Source organism: Macrobrachium nipponense, chromosome 6 (genome assembly GCF_015104395.2).
Source record: "Macrobrachium nipponense isolate FS-2020 chromosome 6, ASM1510439v2, whole genome shotgun sequence".
NCBI lineage: Eukaryota > Metazoa > Arthropoda > Malacostraca > Decapoda > Palaemonidae > Macrobrachium > Macrobrachium nipponense.
In genome coordinates this window covers 115,170,591-115,190,695 of record NC_061108.1, presented here as the reverse complement: position 1 = coordinate 115,190,695, position 20,105 = coordinate 115,170,591, and the positions used below count along the sequence as shown (strand labels likewise).

Genomic DNA, 20,105 nt, shown 5'->3' with positions numbered 1-20,105 from the left:
CGTTCTTAAGACGCGTCGTAACCCGAAAATCGTCGTAAGCCGGAACGACGTTCTTGAAAACATGTCCACAGGGAAAATTTCACTACTAATTTGCAATTTTTCTTAGGGCCGTATCTCTAAGATTATCACTAATTTACTTTTTTTCATGTGCAACACTGTGTATTCACAAATTACTGTATATTTTCATTAAAATACAAGAGAGAGAGAGAGAAGAGAGAAATAACTCCTTAGGTTTCAATAGATTGAAATGAACGTCTGTAGGCAACTTTTTCCCCCTCCCATAAATACATATATTTCTCCAGAGAAGAGAGAAAGAGAGGACTGTGCAATTATGTCTGTCTGTCTATCAATTCTTTTGCTGAGAGCGAGAGAGATAAAAGGAAGAAATAGAAACACCAAATGTATGACAAGTATCTTGTGGAGAGAGAGAGAGAGAGAGAGAGAGAGAGAGAGAGAGAGAGAGAGAGAGAGAGAGAGAGAGAGAGAGAGAGAGTTGTCCTTACGGTATTTAAAAGAGAGAAATGGAATGATTATTGTATTTAAAATACTCAGATATGAATTTTGTACTTATAGTATTATTATTGGAAAATATTAATGATAAACTTATTACATACACGTCCATGAAAATGATCTCATCTCAGTAAGAGAGAGAGAGAGAGAGAGAGAGAGAGAGAGAGAGAGAGAGAGAGAGAGAGAGAGAGAGAGAGAGATGTCCTTACAGTATTTAAAAGAGAGAAATGGAATGATTATTGTATTTAAAATACTCAGATATGAATTTTGTACTTATAGTATTATTTATTGGAAAAATATTAAATGATAAACTTATTACATACACGTCCATGAAAATGATCTCATCTCAGTAAGAGAGAGAGAGAGAGAGAGAGAGAGATTACATAAAACCATTAAATTCGTTGACCATTGTATGGCATTGTTAAGCTTGAGTGTCACTCGAGTTGAGGTGGGGGCATTGATACAGAAAAAGACAAAGGGAAGAATTTTCTTTTGACATTAGTTATCGTATTATTACTACTTCTATTATTATTATTATTATTATTATTTGAAAATATAATAAACTCTTGCATCTACCATAAAAATTCTCTCATCTCAGTAAGAAAGAGGAATTATCCTTACAAGTGAAATGGAAAGGTCATTTTCATCTCTTTAAAATACGACCATTATGAATTTTGTAATTAAAGTTTTATTATTATTAATATTATTATTATTATTATTATTATTATTATTATTATTATTATTATTAAATAACTGAAATTATCAATAAACATTTTACATACTTGTACCATAAAAATTCTTTCATCTCGGTAAAAGAGAGAGAGAGAGAGAGAGAGAGAGAGAGAGAGAGAGAGAGAGAGAGAGAGAGAGAGAGAGAGAGAGAGAGTTAACCTTAATTAAAAGTGACATGGATAGATTAGTACGTATTGTATTTCTTTAAAATACTATCACAAATGAATTTTGTAATTACAGTTATTATTATTATTATTATTATTATTATTATTATTATTATTATTATTATTATTATTATTTGAAAGTATTAAAAACAAACTAGTACAAGTACATAAAAAATCTCGAGTCTCAGTAAATGAGAGAGAGAGAGAGAGAGAGAGGGTTACTGGAAGTTACTTCAAGAAGACTGGGATTTCCTTCATTCTTCCATAACTTTTTAAATATAAGCTAAAATCTTACTAATTCACTATGGTATTTTCTTTAATGAATTGATATTATTGCTGTAATTAATATTTATTTATCATACTAAAAAACATACATCTTTGTAGTATAGAGAGAGAGAGAGAGAGAGAGAGAGAGAGAGAGAGAGAGAGAGAGAGAGAGAGAGAGAGAGAGAATTATAGTGATTATTTTCGTTGGAAAATACAAAGAGAGAGAGAGAGAGAGAAACTGTGCTAAACTATAAAGGATTCTTATCTTATCATAGTATGTGTTTTTTAAAAGCGTTGTAAACTCGGAGCGTCGGAAGCGTCAGCGTCATAACCTTGGAACAAGCGGCGTAACCCAGGGCGGATTTTTCAATGAATATTTAAGAAAAAGCGTCGTAACCTCGGAACGTCGTAAGCCGGACCCGTCGTAACCCGGGGACCGCCTGTATATGTAATTGTATACAAATTGCGCTGTGAGCAAAACGGTTAAAGCTAATGAGTTAATTTTTTTCATTGTATTGTACACTAAATTGCGATCATTTTGGTATATAACACATTGTAAAACGATCAAGGCAACACAGAGAAATTATCACAAAATTATGCATGAATTCGTAACGCGAGGACGTAAAAAAAAAAGCTCTTTTCAAAAATTCGCCATAAATTGAAAGATTGTGCTAGAAACTTCCCGTTTGTTGCAAAATGAAGGTAATTGATTGAATATTACTAGACTGTAAGTGTTGTAGCTTACAATTGCAGTTTTCGACCATTTCGGTTAAGTTAAAGTTGACCAAAGGACAAATCTTTTCTATTTATCGTTATTTATATGGAAATATATCCAAACTGATAAAAGCTACAACCATGGGTTGTTTTTAATTGTATTCCACATGAAATTGCGCACATTTTCATATATAAAACTTTATGTAACGGCTAGTTTAAAATGGTGCAAACATTACAACAATTGGACGAAAAAATTTATGATTTTTCTGGAAGAGTTACCGCGCGGACGTAAGGAAAAAGTTTATTTCATAAATTCACCATAAATCAAAATATTGTGCAAGAGACTTCCAAAATGTAGCAAATTAAAGGTAAAGGATTGAATTTTACTAGAATGTAATAGTTTCAGCTTACAATTGCGTTTTTTTACCATTTCGGTCGAGTTAAAGTTGACCGAAGGTTGAAATTTTGGCACTTATCGTTATTTATATGAAAATATTTCAAAACTGATAAAAGCTACAACCATGGGTTTCTTAATGTGGTATTCTACATGAAATTGCGCACATTTTCATATATAAAACTTTATGTAACGGCTAATTTAAAATGGTGCAAACATTACGACAATCAGACAAAAAAAATGTGATTTTTTTCGGAAGAGTTACCGCGCGGACGTAAGGAATTTTTTTTTTTTTTCCCCCTATAAATTCACCATAAATCGAAATATTGTGCTAGAGACTTCCAATTTGTTGCAAAATAAAGGTAAATGGTGGAATATTACTAGAATGTAAGAGTTTTAGCTTACAATTGCGTTTTTCGACCATTTCTGTCGAGTCAAAGTTAACCGAAGGTTGATATTTTGGCACATCGTTATTTATATGAAAATATTTCAAAACTGATAATAGCTACAACCATGGGTTATTTTTAGTGGTATTATACATGAAATTGCGCACATTTCCATATGTAAAACTTTATGTAACGGCTTATTTAAAATGGTGCAAACATTACAACAATCATACAAAAACATTTATGATTTTCGGAAGTTACCACGCGGACATAAGGAAAAAGTTTTTTTTCATAAATTCACCATAAATCGAAATATTGTGCCAGAGACTTCCAATTTGTTGCAAAATGAAGGTAAATGATTGAATAATACTAAATTATAAGAGTTTTAGCTTACAATTGCGTTTTTCGATAATTTCGGTAGAGTCAAAGTTGACCGAAGGTTGAAATTTTGTCACATCGTTATTTATATGAAAATATTTCAAAACTGATAAAAGTGCGAGAAGAAAGAAATTTGCGCTTGCGCGCCTGGGTAACGATCGTAAACAAAACAATGCCTTGATCCGTGAGCTCCCAGCATCCCCCAAGGTGCGTGATTCAAAAGTTTTTGCCTAGTAGGCCTATAACTATTTTTCCGCGAATTTAAAAAAAAAGAATTTTGTCGACGTACCATACGTCGGTTCGGCACCCGACAGGTAATTTTCGTCGACGTTTAAACTCTTGACTCCCTTCCCCTCCGCCAATGCTCCGCCAATACATATATCAAACTGTCATTTACTCACCCGCCCACCTTCCTCCACGTGGATAAAAAGACTGGGAATCGGTATTTTTAATTAATCTTATTAATATTTTGAAAATTAGTTATAAGGTAAATAATTTATTTGTACTACAAAACAAATAAGCATATGTAAGAGAGAGAGAGAGAGAGATAGAGAGAGAGAGAGAGAGAGAGAGAGAGAGAGAGAGAGAGAGATGTTATTGTTACTGTTTAATCTCATTAAACTTAATATTATTATTAAACTAGTATGTACTGCATATTATTATTTTGCCATAAAATGTAGTAATGTCCTGAAAGATACACTTATACATACATTTCCAGCCCAAACAGAGGGCGAGAGTTACCACTAAGACATACTATCTCGTGTGGCAAAAGAGAGAGAGAGAGAAGGGGGGGTTATCCTTATCTAAAAGACTGAAATACTATCACATATGAATTTTGAAATTAGTTATATTACTATTATTACTATTATGCAAAAATATTAATAAACATACACATGTACCATAGAAATTCTCATATCGGTAAAAGAGAGAGAGAGAGAGAGAGAGAGAGAATTTACGTGATCATTAGAGGGGAACAGTTGTTGGACCCCAGCCAACTCAGCTTGCTACGTGGAGTTCATAAAGTAAGATGCCGGGTAAAATGCATTTTCTTTCATTCTTACATAATTTTTTTTATTTATAAACTAAAATCTTGCTAATTCACTTTAGTATTTTCTTTAATGGATTGATATTATTGCTGTTTACATTAATATTGATATTTGAAAATCAGTAAATCATTTATCATCCAAAACATACATGCTCTGTAAGAGAGAGAGAGAGAGAGAGAGAGAGAGAGAGAGAGAGAGAGAGAGAGAGAGATTTTCGTAGTATTTGTAAAATACTTTCACTTATGATTTTTGTAATTACAGTTATTATTATTATTATCATTATTATTAATATTACTTTTTATACATTCAACTTACCTGTCAGATATATACATAGCTATTACTCCGTCGTCCGACAGAAATTCGAATTTCGCGGCACACGCGGCAGGTAGGTCAGGTGATCTACCCCCCCGCCGCTGGGTGGCGGGAATAGGAACCATACCCGTTTTCTAATTCATATTTTTTCTGTCGCTTGGAATGTAAACAACGTTTGCAGTTCCTCCTGATGGATTTTCGTGTTTCATCGCCATCGATCGTCTGGGCTAACTTTTACAGGGAAGTAATGGATCTTTGGTTCGGCATACGCTTTTGTTAACTTTTAGAATTTTTTGATAAAATTAACTTCGAAAATTTAGAAGATTAGTGACGTGTAACTACCGAAGTTTTCGGTAGACACTCATCCACTTTCACGAAAGTGAATTACTTATACTTTCATGAAAGGGAATTACTTATATTTATTCATTAATACAAATAAGTGTTAGAGTTTGATTGAGGAAATGTATATCTTTCTTCCTAGTTGGGAAGTCAGAAAAGTAACTATCCTTTAGAAGCTTTATTGTAGGCTCTTGTGTTAACGAGCAATTATAGTAGTAACAGTACTAGTAGTTGTTGCATCCTCATCACCTTCTTACTCCGCAGAATCTACAATATCATATTTGCAAATTGTAGACTTTGGATATAGTTCAAATGCGAACTCTTAGAACGTAAGAAGTGAATATAGTGTTCCCCCATTACAATGGAGGGTGCGTCTGATCGGCTCTGTCTCGCTCTCAGGTCTAGACCTCTTCCAAGCTCACAAGCCCAGAGGAGAAGGAATGTCGAAACCGTTAAGGAGGTTCAGAGAATCCCCACCGGTCAGGCGTCCCTCGGCAGGTTCTGTAGAGCGTCCCAGACTGCCAGGGATAGCCATTGGAAAGGCATCCTAAAACAGTGTTTCTCCCTTTTTATGCGTACGGTTCCTCGATGGATAGAAGAACTTCAAATGAATGAAATTGGCGAAGATCCTCGTATAATGCCTTCTGGTAGAATTATTCAAAATGAGAATGACATTAATCGATCCACCTTTCGGAATCAGGCGACGATTTAGCGCCTTCTAATTAGAGATCATTCGATAACATTGTGATAAAGTCATTGTTCGAACATTTTTTTTTCGCAACTAGACGAGAGCGCTATCCCATGGGGGTATGTAATTGTTATTTCAACATAAAATTCCCCATCGGTGCATTTTTAGATATAAATCTATTATGATGAGAACGATTTAGATTGTTTGTCAATCGAATGGATTATATGGATCTCGTTGAGTGATAAAGCATATATGTATGACTTTTAAGCTTCTAGCTCCTACCATGCTTAGGACAAATCGCCTTAGGACTACGGTATGGCAAGGCATAGACACTTACCGAAATTTATGCTATAATGGTCAAGTGAAATCCTTACAAAATTTCCTAAATTAATACGGTTTACCTTAATGTAACAGTATTATAGAGGATTCTATTACGCTAGAGTATGAGTTATATGATGCTATCGTGTCTTCGAGAAGTGATCGGAGAAGCATATCTTTATTAGTGGATTGAGAGTAGGATAGAACATTTTTCTTTGTGTTAGAAGAGGTTTCCATGAATTACCAGTACCCTTCTAGGATTTTCCTAGGAAGGAATAGGTTTAAAAGAATTGTTTAGACGACACCTATTTAGTTTCTAGACTTGTCGAAGTCTCGTTAGCTTAATTATGCTTATATAAAAACTTCCTGAAGTTCGATAATAATTTATAAGATTCCTTTATTTAATGGAGTAACTGGCAACTCTGGAAAGGGAAGGCCAGACTGCTTTCGCTTTGAAGACCAACGCAGTCGCAGTACCATCTTGTTCTCAGTCGTGAGAGGTCGTTTACAGCTCTCTCTCCTGCGGAATGGGATAACTAACCGTATCTCTTCCCTACAATCGTGGTCTTAGCCTCGGATTGAGGGAATACTGAAGCTATCATAAATAAAATATTGTCTGCCTTTTGTTAGGAATCTTTCAATAAGAAGGATATTACAACCTTTCAATGCTGTTTACCGTAGGTAACAGGATTAAAGGATTCTAATGCAGCAGAACATGATATTATTTAATGCACTCATACTTACGAAAGCATGGCTTATTAGAATACATACTTAGTGAGAAGAGAGATGTAATAGAGATTCACTTCAAGACTACGGTATGGTTAAGTCTTTCGAGAAAGGACACAACCGTATTTAGAATCGGATATTGCGCAGAAGTTGTATGAGTCGGATGGGAAACATTCTTTTAGTGGGAAATGGTTTCCCTGAATGGATTATACTACGTATATAAAAGTTTTTCATAATAAGAACGGAATTAACATATGAAAGGATGTCGGGTACCATAAAGACACAGATGTTCTGGCACATAACATAAAGATAATTAGTAGGAGGCGCCAGCCTGGCGCAAGTTGCGCCACCCTGGCGCAAATTGCGCCAGCTTGGTGCAATAAGCCTAGAGCACCATCCAAAATATTTCTCGTTTGAGCGAGTTATTAAATAAAAGCAGTGCAAGAATTTGCGAGTCCGTGAGAACCTCGATCGACGATAATAACTGTTAAAGTATGTCTAACATTTATTGCAAAGAGTTGTGAGAACCTGCGAGAAGTCTTCTTCATAGATCTCTTAGCAAGAAGAAGACGAACAGTCTTCCTGTAGACTGCTTCCTTTTCCTCAAACCATGCCATAAGGAATCATAAGCGCCAGCCAGACGCCTGGCTCTATCTAGAAAATAATTAGTTAATAGATATACCTTAGAGCAAATTATGCTTTCCTACATAGAGCTGGGAAGTTACTCAGTCCCTTGCACTGGAGTGGTCCTTTTTGTTCAAGAAAAAAGGGGGGGGAGGGGATACGGAAATTAACCAAGGAAAGAATAATTCCCCTTCCGATATACTCGTATTAGAGGAAAATTGAGAAGAAACTCCAACTATGGAAGTACTGTAGAATTATAGGATTCTTACAGCACCTCTTCTTATTTTGATATCGAGATTTCCTGACCAAGGTTGCAAGTAATAGGCCATAAAGGCTCCAGCCAGGCTTTTAACCAGTGCGATAGGCGCCAACCAGGCGCGAGCGCCAGCTAGGCGCAAGGCGCCAGCCAGGCACGAGGCGTCAGCCAGGCGCGAGGCGTCAGCCAGGCGCGAAGCGCCAGCCAGGCGCAAGACATCAGGATCTCCAATTTCTCAGTATTTGGAGATAGACTTTCCAAGAGTTTCCTCTTTGAGAACTGACACAAGATCAGTTTTTCCTGACAGGGACACAAGTTGTCGCACAGGCGGCCGTGGCCCTTGTCAGGATTAACTGAAATTGCGGAAGTCTCTAACAAGAACAGACTTCTCATGTCAGGTAATATAGTGGTCGCGTGAGCGACTTCTTTCCTGGCAAGAGGAGTTGTTTTGGGAGAAACTCTTTTTGCCAGATCAACCCTCTACTGACAATTATTCTAGATATCGCACAGGCGAACGTAGTACGTGTCAGGATAAGTGGGTTCTTCTGCTTTATAGACCTTTACATGGTGAAGAGAACTGATATCTTTAGAGGTCTCTCTCTTTCCTCAACCTTATGAGACAAGTGATAGAAAATATATCGGACTCATAAGTTAATCTGGGTGCAGGTTTTAGAAAGACCTTGGCAACCCCTTTTTTATTGCACGTTTCGGCTAGTCCCTTGAACCATGCAGCTCCTCTTTCTCCTCTTTCATTGTTATTAACAGGATGGTATATTATCCTACTCCTATGTAAACATATAACAAGGGAGACCTTGTAATGTTTTGGTACTGGAAAAGACTCGTAGGAGCTCTCAGTATTGGGTGAGAGGATCTTTCAAGTATCTGAACCGTACATTACGGCCTGATGTCCTAGGATAGGAATCTTGAATGATTCTCCTCGATCCTGGATCAGTTAGTAGGAGAATAGGATAATAATAATTTGTTTTGCAGAATAACGATGATAGAATTTTTCCATTCTCTCGTTGCCCAGGCATGAGGACAGGAAGAAAGAATATAAGAGAGAGGTAGCAATATACGCCATCTTTATGTTATAGAAAGGGGAATAAAATTTAGTCTTTTCCCATAAAAGATAAACTCTTTACAGAATGTAAGACAAAGGGCGTCAAAGAAAGAGAGGATATATGTTATGCCTCATTTTAGACTTAGAGAGGTTGGATTCTCAGAGGTCACGTTCTTCTCACAGCAGGTTTTGGAAGTCTTTTCCAAGACAGTCTGAATATTCTTTCAGCATCTATTTTAAATGGACCTTAACAACCTCTCCACTCTGAGTCTGTCTGCGTGCAGACTGACCAGAAGTGGACATGAATGAGAGGATGTTTCAAGGTAAATGACAGTAGTCATGGATAAGATATATAATTACTGCAGATCGTGCTTGAGGGAATGAGGAAACTGTCCTCTTCCGATACCTCTGTGAACCACATAGCGGTTTTTTCTTCCCTTTGTATATATCTGCTATCAAAGAACGCAGTAAAAGGCTATACTCTGTCTCTATAAAGGGAATTGGAGATAGCAGAGTATTAAGATCTTCGGGATCTTACACAATACCTCTATACGACAAGACTTGGAGATCTTATAGTTACAATGGGATCCTATTTGGGCCTCAGATTCCGTGTTCTGACAAGATGGAACTGCTCCTCATCAATGTTCTCTTGGTACTAATCGACCAAAAGGACGAGTGAGATTTGGGCTTGGAATCTGGAATCAAATTCTAGAAAGACTCGGCAATGGGTTCCTGCCAGCATGGTATGTTTGGCAAAAGAACTATAACCTTTTATTCTTGGATCAACGCTTTCAGATAAAGGATTCGTTGTCCAGGCAATGTATTTACGTTGTTATCTACAAAAGAAGATAAGGTTTAAACGTTTGCTGACAGAGTCTTTGGAATACGATGAGGGCTCAAAACTACTTCCCAGAAGGTTCGAAGAGATATATTTAAAGAGCTAGAAATCGGGAATCCTCCCAATTTCAGCTCAGTCTCTCCTTAAACTTCCAGGCTCTTTCCCTGCCTTCGTGCAAGGATAGGGAAGATTTTGCAACGAGAGAACTCGTCAACATGTAGGAAGAGTGCTCGTTAGCAACTGAAGTATCAAGTATGATCCTCCTCGGAGGAAGACTGGTCTCTCGGACTATTAGATTTCCTATCGTCTACGGATGTAGCCAGACTAAATTACCTCCCCTTGTTGCAGAGGCCATAAGCTCAAAGTGAAAGAATTTCTTCCACCCTTTTCCTTTCTCCTGATAAACGATTGTGGATGTTCAGACTTTCGGACAATGTAGCGCCAATCAGGCGCCAAATGCCAAACAGGCGTAAAGACGCCAGAGCAAGACAGTCCAAATAAACACTGTCATTGTCTGATGAGGAGAAGGAGTAGGCCTCCAATCTGGCGCAGATGCGCTAGAGGCGAATAATTCAGGCAAATAAAGTGTCCGAGGTGGACATCGCCAGTTTTCATCGAGACTCTTAACAAGCTCGAATCTCCAGCAAGTGGGGAGAAGTCAGCCAGGCGCGAGGCGCCAGCCTGGCGCCAGCCAGGCTCTGGGCTTCATCCAGAAGAGATCTGTTGCAAAGAAAGCCCTGGTCTTCTTTGGAAGAGTGGAATCTCTAAAGCACTTCTTGAGTAACTTGATGTTTCCTTCAAACAGCTAAGAATTAAAAGCGCTTGAAGTGCGAGCTTTTAACAATTCTTGTTCTTTCCATAACAATATGTCGTGAGAGTCATATTAGCTGTAATAACGGGAGATGCAACTCTGTGTTGACTTCTCTTTGCACGAAGGAGATCAAGTGAGCCTATGAGAGATCCTTCTCTTTGTTATACGTGTCCACGGATGCGTTGCTGGGATAGGGAGCCGACACTGATCCTTAACTAGTGAATTAAAAATTTTTTTTTAATTTTAACATAAGTGTATTATTTTCTGGGGTTATTTGAAATGAGTTTGGGGATAGCTCTTTTCAAATTAAGCACAAACCCTCGTGTTAGGATCAGGTGATCGGGATCGGTGTTGTGCTCCTTAAATTATGCCAATAGGCATTGGTGTATTGTCATGTAAGTGGATAAGACCCCATTGACAAATGACCACTAGATTCTGTCAAGTAAGTGGATAAGACCCCATTGACAGATCTACAAGAACTCTTAGCCATAGGTCACATCCTCGCTGAGGCTCTTGAGACGAAGCAGACTACTAGCAATAGCTAGGAAGTCGACCCTTCGTCTAAACACATAGGAACCAAGGTTTTATTTATTTATTACCTACAACGTATTATCATATGAAAATATGAAAATATTAATAAACATTATACATAGTGTACCATAAAAATCTTTCATCTCAGTAGAGAGAGAGAGAGAGAGAGAGAGAGAGAGAGAGAGAGAGAGAGAGAGAGAGAGAGAGAGAGAGAGAGAGAGAGAGAGAACCTTGAGTTTGAAAGAAAGATGCTTGAAGACTGGGATTTCCTTCATTCTTACATAATTTTTAAAGTTTATAAACTAAAATCTTACTAATTCAATGTAGTATTTTCTTTCTTAAAGTGATTGCTTTTTACATTAATATTAATATTTGAAAATTAGTAAATAATTTATCACACAAAAAGCATACATCCCTGTAAGAGGGCGAGAGAGAGAATTATTAGTTATTATGTGATATCATTTAATTAAACTTACTAATACAGTATTGATCAATATTAATATTTTAAAATTAGTAAATCATTTTTGTATCATAAAAATGTATTTAAGCATGAAAATAACATCAAAATACACTAATTAGTGATTATTTATCGTCGAAAAATCCCGCGAATAGGCAAATTCACCGCAAATAATGGGTAGACATGGTCCAGAGAAAAATCCGCGAATCCGAAGAATGCGAATACAGGGGCCCACTGTATTGGCCAACCCTGGAGATTCATGCATTCTGACTTATGAGGATTTGCTACCGGAGTAATTGAACATGAAACGAGAATCGAATCATATGATATTCAGTACAAGAATGTTATTGTACGAGAACGAGAATCAGATTCGGTTGGACTTCAGCATTGTTGGACTGTGTAGGCTTGCCAGCTGCATAATCCAATATTGTATGTATCCTAATATTATCGTATTCTAAATGCTAATGTAGTGGTCATATTTTGGTTCAGCTGATGGCTTATGTGAGTTACCTCGCCTTATTTAACTCATTCTTGGCCGAGGTAAATTGAGGAAGTATAGTTATTCCCATAGCGCTTCTTGGCTCTGATTGGCTGGCTCGGTCTGACGTAACTAAGCTCCTCCCCACCTATTCCTTGCTTTTGCCTTGCAGTGATCAAGCGGTAAGGCGGTTGTTTAACTATGACATTTTAACAAAGCTGATAATGGTATCTTCGTTATCGTAGTATGGCGTTTTCAGCAGTTGAGCAGACGAATTTCCATCAGTAATTACACGATGCCTCATGTCAATTACAGTTACAAATATAATTACCAGTTGCATCACCAAATTAAATGTAAAATTTGATATTAGATAGTTTAAAGATTTACACTTAAAATTACCTTGGAAAATGTGTAATTGATTACAATTCAATGGAATTACAATTACAAGCTTGCCGTTAAACATAGCCCTACTTGGTGTTAGGGGAGGAGACATGTCCTAGACAGGCAGAGACGCCAACTAGTCAATTCCTTCACTCCAGATGCAACCATCTCATTGGTTCTCGGCAAATGTTCTGTATCCTAGTTAGCATAAATCAGTATCTTGATACTTTACTTATATTGGAATGAAGTCATAGTGTTCGTCTCACGACGTAATTTCAAGTGCAAATTTGATTAATACGTCTCATTGGAACTAGTCTTTTCCCCTCTGTTAAGAGTTTGCGCAATTTTCAGTGATTTCGTTTGTTTTCACTCTTTCTCATCAGTATTACGAGCTTTACGTAATTTATCTTTTGTCAGTGTGAAAACAACAGTAATGAGCTCTTTCATGCTAGCTATTTTCTTTTTACCACAGCTGTGTTTTGAATTCACATAAAGCTTGGAGAATTTTATTCATGTTGCCAATACCCGTAATATTACCTTACCAGCTTCAGCTACATTTATAACATAAATACAGTAAGTGTTTACTGTCGTACGTGGTTTGAATACAATGACTGATGTTGCTAGGATTCCATCATATTAGCAAACAAAGTAGTGTCTCACTTGATTGTTCATGGCTGTATGCAGTATATATCGTCAAGATAATACTTAATACCTTAGAAGATGGTGTAAAGTTATGGAGGTGAAGTTAGATGATTGTGATTTGCTCTCTCTCTCTCTCTCTCTCCTGTGCCTTCCATTTACTTTCCTCCTTTCATATTCTCTTTTTTCATCTTACTTTCCACCATCTAACACTTGATTCATAGTGCAACCGAGAGGTTTTTTCTCCTGTTACACCTTTTACTGTCAAATTCCTTTTCAGCGCTGAATGACCTCATAGTCCCAATACTTGGCCTTTGGCCAAAGTTCGGTGTTAAAACCATCTCACTGCCTTTCCGGACATCCATAAGAGGGTTCTCTTGAGAGCTCCTCTTGTGCTGAGCAACGGTCTTTTGGAAACAAGATGTCTCCTCGATGGTCAGTTTCGTGTCGTCGTCGTCATAGTGTCTGGTTCGAGCTCAAAGTTTTCTTTTTTTTGTCACGTACTGAGGAACTTTTACCTTGTCCTTGAATCTTATTTGGTTTCCCCTAGGTGCCCATCTCGTTCCTTTTTCCAAAGTGCAGTTAGTTTCTTCTTGCGACTGGTTCTTCATCGCTTTCGGAGCTTTCTATTTGGGGCTTCGTGTCCAAGGGCACAAAGTATTGCGGATGGATACCCTTTGGCTTTCAGGAGGAATTATTCGGTGTCTGCGATCATGTAGGCCGTTATTGTAGAGTTGGTGTGGATTTTCAGTTTTCTTCAGAGAAGGGTTACACGCTGGGTCCTGTCATTGCAGTAACCTAGTTTTATAGCTAGCTTGTTATCGTTAGGATGTTAAAAGTTTAGGTAGTCAGTGATAGTCTGAATGAACTCGAGTGTTTCTGTTGATCAAGCTTAGACTGAGTGTATTGTTCCTTTAGGCCCTTGAGGTTAGGCAGATCCCGATGGTCATGCTAGAATAACTACAACTTCATCAGCGCAAGTCATCTGCATTAGGGAGCAGTAGCAAGGTCCTGCAAACTCAACTTCTCCATACATGTGAGGCTAGATTGCCACTTGGGAGGTTCCTCCATACATGAGAGGCTAGATAGCCACTTAGGAGGTCCACTGTTTCCCCTCCATACATGAGAGGCTAGATAGCCACATGGGAGGTTCATCATTTCCCCTCCATACGTGAGAGGTATAGAATATCACATGGGAGGTTCTGCAGACTAAGGTGGTACCTTGGACATGACACTGATGGTAAGGTACTTCCTCTGTAAGCATCTTTACCTACTGAATGGGACGACCACGTGAGGAGAATTGTTTTTACCTCCATGAATAAGAAGTATAGATTATCACATGGAAGGTACTTCAGACTCAGAAGGTACCTTAGACTCAACACTGACATTAAAGTACTTTCTTTGCAAACATCCTCACCTACTGAATTAGATAATTAGGTGAGGATACATACATTTATACCTGGTAGGTTGATTATGAGTTACCTGCGTATGTTCCGTGGACAGGTTGGGCTGAGTTAGATTGATCCCACCTCCTTTAAATTTTGTTAATCTGGCTAATTCAGTTGTTTAGGGACTGTATTGCAATATGAAGTTTTCATAATAAAACTAATATTGTAATAGTACTTACCTGAACACCTGAATGATTCCCAACCTCCTCCCCACTTCAATTTTATAGTGAATGATTCAATTGAGGGGGCAAGCCTCTGGTGGCAGGTATTTGCAGCAGCGTTGCCAACGGGAACACAGGTAACTCATATGACTAGATTTTACCTGCAGCGTTGGTAATGCTGACTGTTAAGATTACCCACTTAGTGGGTAAATATGTGGGGATATAGTTCGGGCTGTTCAGTGACCAGGGCTAATTCAGGTGTTCAGGTAAGTATTACAATATTAGTTTTATTATGTAAACTTCATGTTTCTAAAAGGATACAAAACTAATACTATTATATGGATAACCTTTATCAACAACTGGTTCAGACTTAATGCATGGTAACAAATTACAGTAGTTAATCGTTCAGGTAGGTAGGTAGTGTACTTCTTACTCATCTGTTGGTAACCCAGTCTTTCTTTTGCCATTGTGTTATATTCATGTCTCTGTTTTCTAATATATCCTCCCTCCTAAGGAGCGAGTGTCCTACATAAAAGGTGATGGTTTGGTTGTTGTAAGAACAAACAGCAAATTTTTCAGCGTAATTTGTATTTTTCTTAGGTATACAAATCAGAGCCTTTACAGGCGGCCCTCGGTTATCGGCAGGGGTTCCGTTCCTGGCCGCCGACGCCAAGCGATTTTCGACGCTGAGTGATTTTAAAGCCTACGGCCACCGCACACCTTCTTTCGAAACTCTATACCAGTCAAAGGCGCCATAATCCCACAACGGCGCAATAAGTAAAATTATATTTATGCAGTATAGTACTATAGAATTTACTATACAGTACTTTTGGGTGTCTAGAGTATGTAAAGATATAATAAAGTTTATACAGTGTACAGGTAGCTGTAGTGTTCAGGTTACGATCATTAGTCTTACGATAGTCCGATTTTATGAGAGATCAAATTACAATGGCCTAACTTTATCCATCTTCTAGTTACACAAGTTCAATAACAGCAAAAGAGAATGATGAAAGTATGGTTTTAACGTTATACTCGTTGCGTGAACGTGTACAGCCATGAACAGCCGAACGAGAAACGACTTTTTTTTTTTTTTTTTTTTTCCTAAGTACTACTGAACTGGGATAACATCCGTTTGGCTTGTATTTCAATCATCGTACTACAGTACAACATTACCGTAGTTGTTATAAATGGCGTTATGTATAGAATAGAACTGAGATATCTTAATGTAATAACTTTATTCACTATAGATCTGAGATCAATATAGATTAAAGATCAATCGGGAAATATACTGTTAAATTTAAACCTAGTTATAACTGAAGCTGAGAAAACTGTTCAAGCTGCTAATGACTATTATTGTACATCGGCAACAAGGATAAAACTGCAGTAAACATATGCCATCAAACACAACCGTAGATAAAATTGGGATAAAATCATTTTAATCAAAACTACTGTGCTTGAAAGAACACATTTTACTGTTGGTTTCACGCCGATATAAGATAAATAACGCAAAGTTTGTATTATGATGATATAAAGGATTATTGCGAACGGAATCACGTAAATTTTTTACGCAATAAACATGCCGCCATCGTAATATGTTAACGAAGAAAAAAAAAAGTAGTTCACATTCACAACGAGACATTCAATAAATATTTCCACCTAAAAACACGCTGTATAAGGAAAAATAACTTTGTCTCATATAAGTCAAGTATCTAGATATTCGTTTATGCTAACTAGAAGCAAGAGCATTCGCTCAGAATTGCGTTATGGTGAAACAAACTCGTATTCATCAGCTGATTTCAAACCACAACATTGGCCGCTCCGCGGAATACGGGCTGAAGTTTGCCGTAGTATTTTAAAATACAATAATATGAGAATACATACAATATTCTTGGATACAGTGAAATAGTATAACATTTTAAAGGATTTATGGGAGAGATGCATAATTAATAAAATAACACAATGCATTTTCCGGAACTGGCGGACAAGAACGAACATGAAAAAACATCTCCTGACAACGTGGAGCGTAGTTACAAAGGCTGCCTTAATTTGTATCTTTTTTCTGTACAAAAATGAAAATACCTTTACGTAATATATTTTCATACACATTTTAAACATAAAAGCATAAACATTTGAAAAATCGACACATCGATCGCTAAATTTGCACTCTTTTTAACTCTATATTTTCGGAAGAGCGGGAGACGGCGGCATACAAGAACGAACTTGAAAAAAACATCGTGGTCGATAACTTGAAGGGAAGTTTCAAAAGCTGCCTTTTTATCATATTTCTGCACAGAAATAAAAATACCCTATTTGTAATACATTTTCATACACATTTTAAACATAAAAGCATAAACATTTATAAAATCGACACATCAATCGCTAATTTGCACTTTTTTAAAATCGATATTTTCGGAAGAGCGGCAGGCGGCGGCTTACAAGAAAGAACATGAAAAAACATCGTATTTGATAACGTGAAGGACAGTTTCAAAAGCTGCCTTTGTATCATATTTCTATACAGAAATAAAAATGCCTTTCACTTAATACATTTTCATACACATTTTAAACAAAAGCATGAACATTATAAATCGACACATCCATAGCTAAATTTGCACTTATGTAACTAGATATTTTTGGCATAGAACAGCGTCAGAGGCATATATTTTACCCTAATACTTACATAATAACTCTCCATAAAATTTGTTAATATAATTTGCTTAACCTTTATGGTCTGAACGGCATTTCTACAAATGTATGAACTCGTTAGACAACGGCGCTAGCGGCGCTGTTAACTGAAATTGTGCCGTAAAGATACCTTTAAATTGCCATATTTTTTTAATGAATATTTTTGACGACCGCCGTAAAACCGATTCGCCGTTGAGTGATTGTGCTGTTAACCGCGGGCCGCCTGTAATCATAATCCTGTCTCAACCCCCCTGCATACTGACTCTCTTCTTACTGAGTGTCAGTGGCTATTGCCAGCGTGCATTGAGAAATACTTATGAAGAATACAAATTACTCTTAAAAGAATCTGGGATATTTTTGTTTTATATATAGTATCTTATGTTGATCCAAGGGCCAAAAGTGAAGCGCAGTTTTCAGGATTATTTGTTAGTAAAAGATATGAGCCAGGGATTATTTAAATGCTAAGCCCAATTTTATTAGTGAAATCAGTCATTGCCAATTTTTCTAATTTCATACCTTGTAGTGTTTATTTAGGCTTAGCCTAGTTGATTAATCAAATACAGTGAGGATGGATGACGAGGAGGGAGTGAAGAGGGCTTGGGAGGAACCTGTTAGAGGAAGAAGATTAAGAGGGAGGCAGAGAATTAGATGGTGAGATAAAGTGAAGGGAGATATGAAGAGTAGAGGTTTGGTGGAGGATGATGTCTTTGATAGAAGGTAGTTGAGAAGGTGCATCAGGCAACTGACCCCTTAATATAGGGATAACAATGGGAAAGAAGAAGTAGTAATCAAATACAGTGGAACCTTGGTTCTCGTACATAATGCGTTCCGGAACTTCCCACAAAATGTAAAAGGAACAAAAACCGAAACAATAATTCCCATAAGGAATAATGTAAATACCATTTATATGTTCCAGACCCCCTCCTCCCCTCCCCCCCTCCCCCACCAAAATTTTTTTATTTATTAGGAATAAAAACATTTTTACATACAGAAAAGAATGAGAAATAAATATAAATGACTAATGAAATGAATAAATTAACATTTAACATCACTCTTACCTTTATGAAAAAAACACTCATCATATGGAAGACAGAGAGGAGGAGAGGTTATTGTTTGAAAGGGGAATCTCCCTCCAGAAGGACTTGAAGTATCAAGGACCTATCTGGGGTTACTTCTCTTTGTTTTTTACTGGCACTATCTGAGGTTACTTCCCCTCTTTGTTTTTTACTGGCACTAGGACCAGCTTGAGAGTTAACTGGGCCCCTGTCGCACAACAAAATATGTCCAGAGACATTCGTTTCTGGTGTTTCTTTAAAATTTGCGTGAAGTTAAACATGGCATTGTCATTAAACATGGAGACAGATTACAATTTCTTTGTTGGGATGATAATTCTCCACAAATTTTTTTACATCATTCCACTTTGGAAACATGTTCTTAATCCATGAAGTAGGCACATTATGTATGCCCATTTGTGTTCTAAATTTTTAAAACCGGCCTTTTCTGGCCTTAAATTCACTAACAGCAGCACTTGTAGGCATTCTCTCACTGAGATCAGCATGCAACTTCCTCCAACACTTTGCTACGAGTTATTTCTTAAATTCTATGGTGTTTCTCGCCTTTTCTACAGAAGGGATAGCACTTGGAACTTCTTTGGCTTGATGGCTTATTTAGCAGTTACACTCAAATAAAAAAAGCGTGAAAACAACAAACACAAAAGCAGAATGGGTCACGGAAAAAGATGGGATGCCCATATGGAGCGTTTGTGAGGGTACGAAAACTAAGGGCACTTACAATAATCAAGACAAAATTTTGTATAAAAAATCTACGAAAGCAAAAATATATAAAAAGAGAGGCGTAAGAAAACCGAGGTATGACTGTAAATTTAAATCAGTTGAGAAACAATTTGGTTATGTTGTATTATGACAGCTACAGGCAATTATGGACAAAGTTTTAGAGGATAACTAATCCTCTCTCTCATACAGTATGACTTTCGCATACTGTAGACAGTACTTAAAGTTATAAGTAATATCTCTTTAGCTTCTACATGCATAGATTTCTGTTTATTTTCCACCTATTCCTCATGATCTTTGTCCACCTAGCTTTTCAACTATTTAAAGTCTACTTTGCTGTTGTTCAACCTTGTTTCAGAACTTATAAAGGTAATAATGTATGTTAAGAAAGAATGAAAAATTTTCCTTGGTATTTTTGGTTTCATTTGTTTTTTATTTTTAATTAATGCTGTGGTTTCTTTATCATTCCATTTGTTATTCTTTCCTAGCAATTGTCCATGTAAATGTACATTGTACAAATTTGTTTGTATACGTTTAGAGGTATAATCTTTTATTTTCAGTGAAGTGAGATTCAGTGGAAAAAAGATTGTGCTGTTCACAGACTTCAGTAGTGAATTTAGTGATGATCAGACATCAGCAATAATTGCAGGCCTTTGCAATCAGGGTATCTCGCTTAATATAATGTGAGTATATTTGTATTAAATTTCTATACATATTTATATGACAATGTATCTAAATACAAAGAAAAGCATGATACTTGGGTTTTAACACAGCCCAAGCTCTGAGGACATTGATTATAAATGCCCCAGTGACACAAGGTAACAAAATGTTGTAGATGAGGTAACTTAGAGCCACAAATAACAGCACAGATACCCAAATGTGTAAGTTAATCATCATCGTCATCTCAGCTTAATCCCCATTTGAAGTTGCTGTTTTTATTGAACCTTTTCTAGGTGTTTCTATCTAGTGACCTCC

The 20,105-nt window shown here is 37.0% G+C and overlaps 2 protein-coding genes across 2 annotated transcripts in view; one reads left to right on the top strand and one right to left on the bottom strand.

The window, feature by feature from the left end:
• LOC135216612 (X-ray repair cross-complementing protein 5-like) overlaps positions 1-15,125 on the bottom strand; it is a 243,632-nt gene extending 228,507 nt beyond the window's left edge. Inside the window, 1 exon segment of the mRNA XM_064251992.1 lies at positions 15,051-15,125. Coding sequence (XP_064108062.1) covers positions 15,051-15,125 — 75 coding nt within the window.
• A 2,783-nt stretch (positions 15,126-17,908) lies between these two features.
• LOC135216611 (X-ray repair cross-complementing protein 5-like) overlaps positions 17,909-20,105 on the top strand; it is a 187,351-nt gene continuing 185,154 nt past the window's right edge. Inside the window, 2 exon segments of the mRNA XM_064251991.1 lie at positions 17,909-17,991; positions 19,691-19,813. Coding sequence (XP_064108061.1) covers positions 17,909-17,991; positions 19,691-19,813 — 206 coding nt within the window.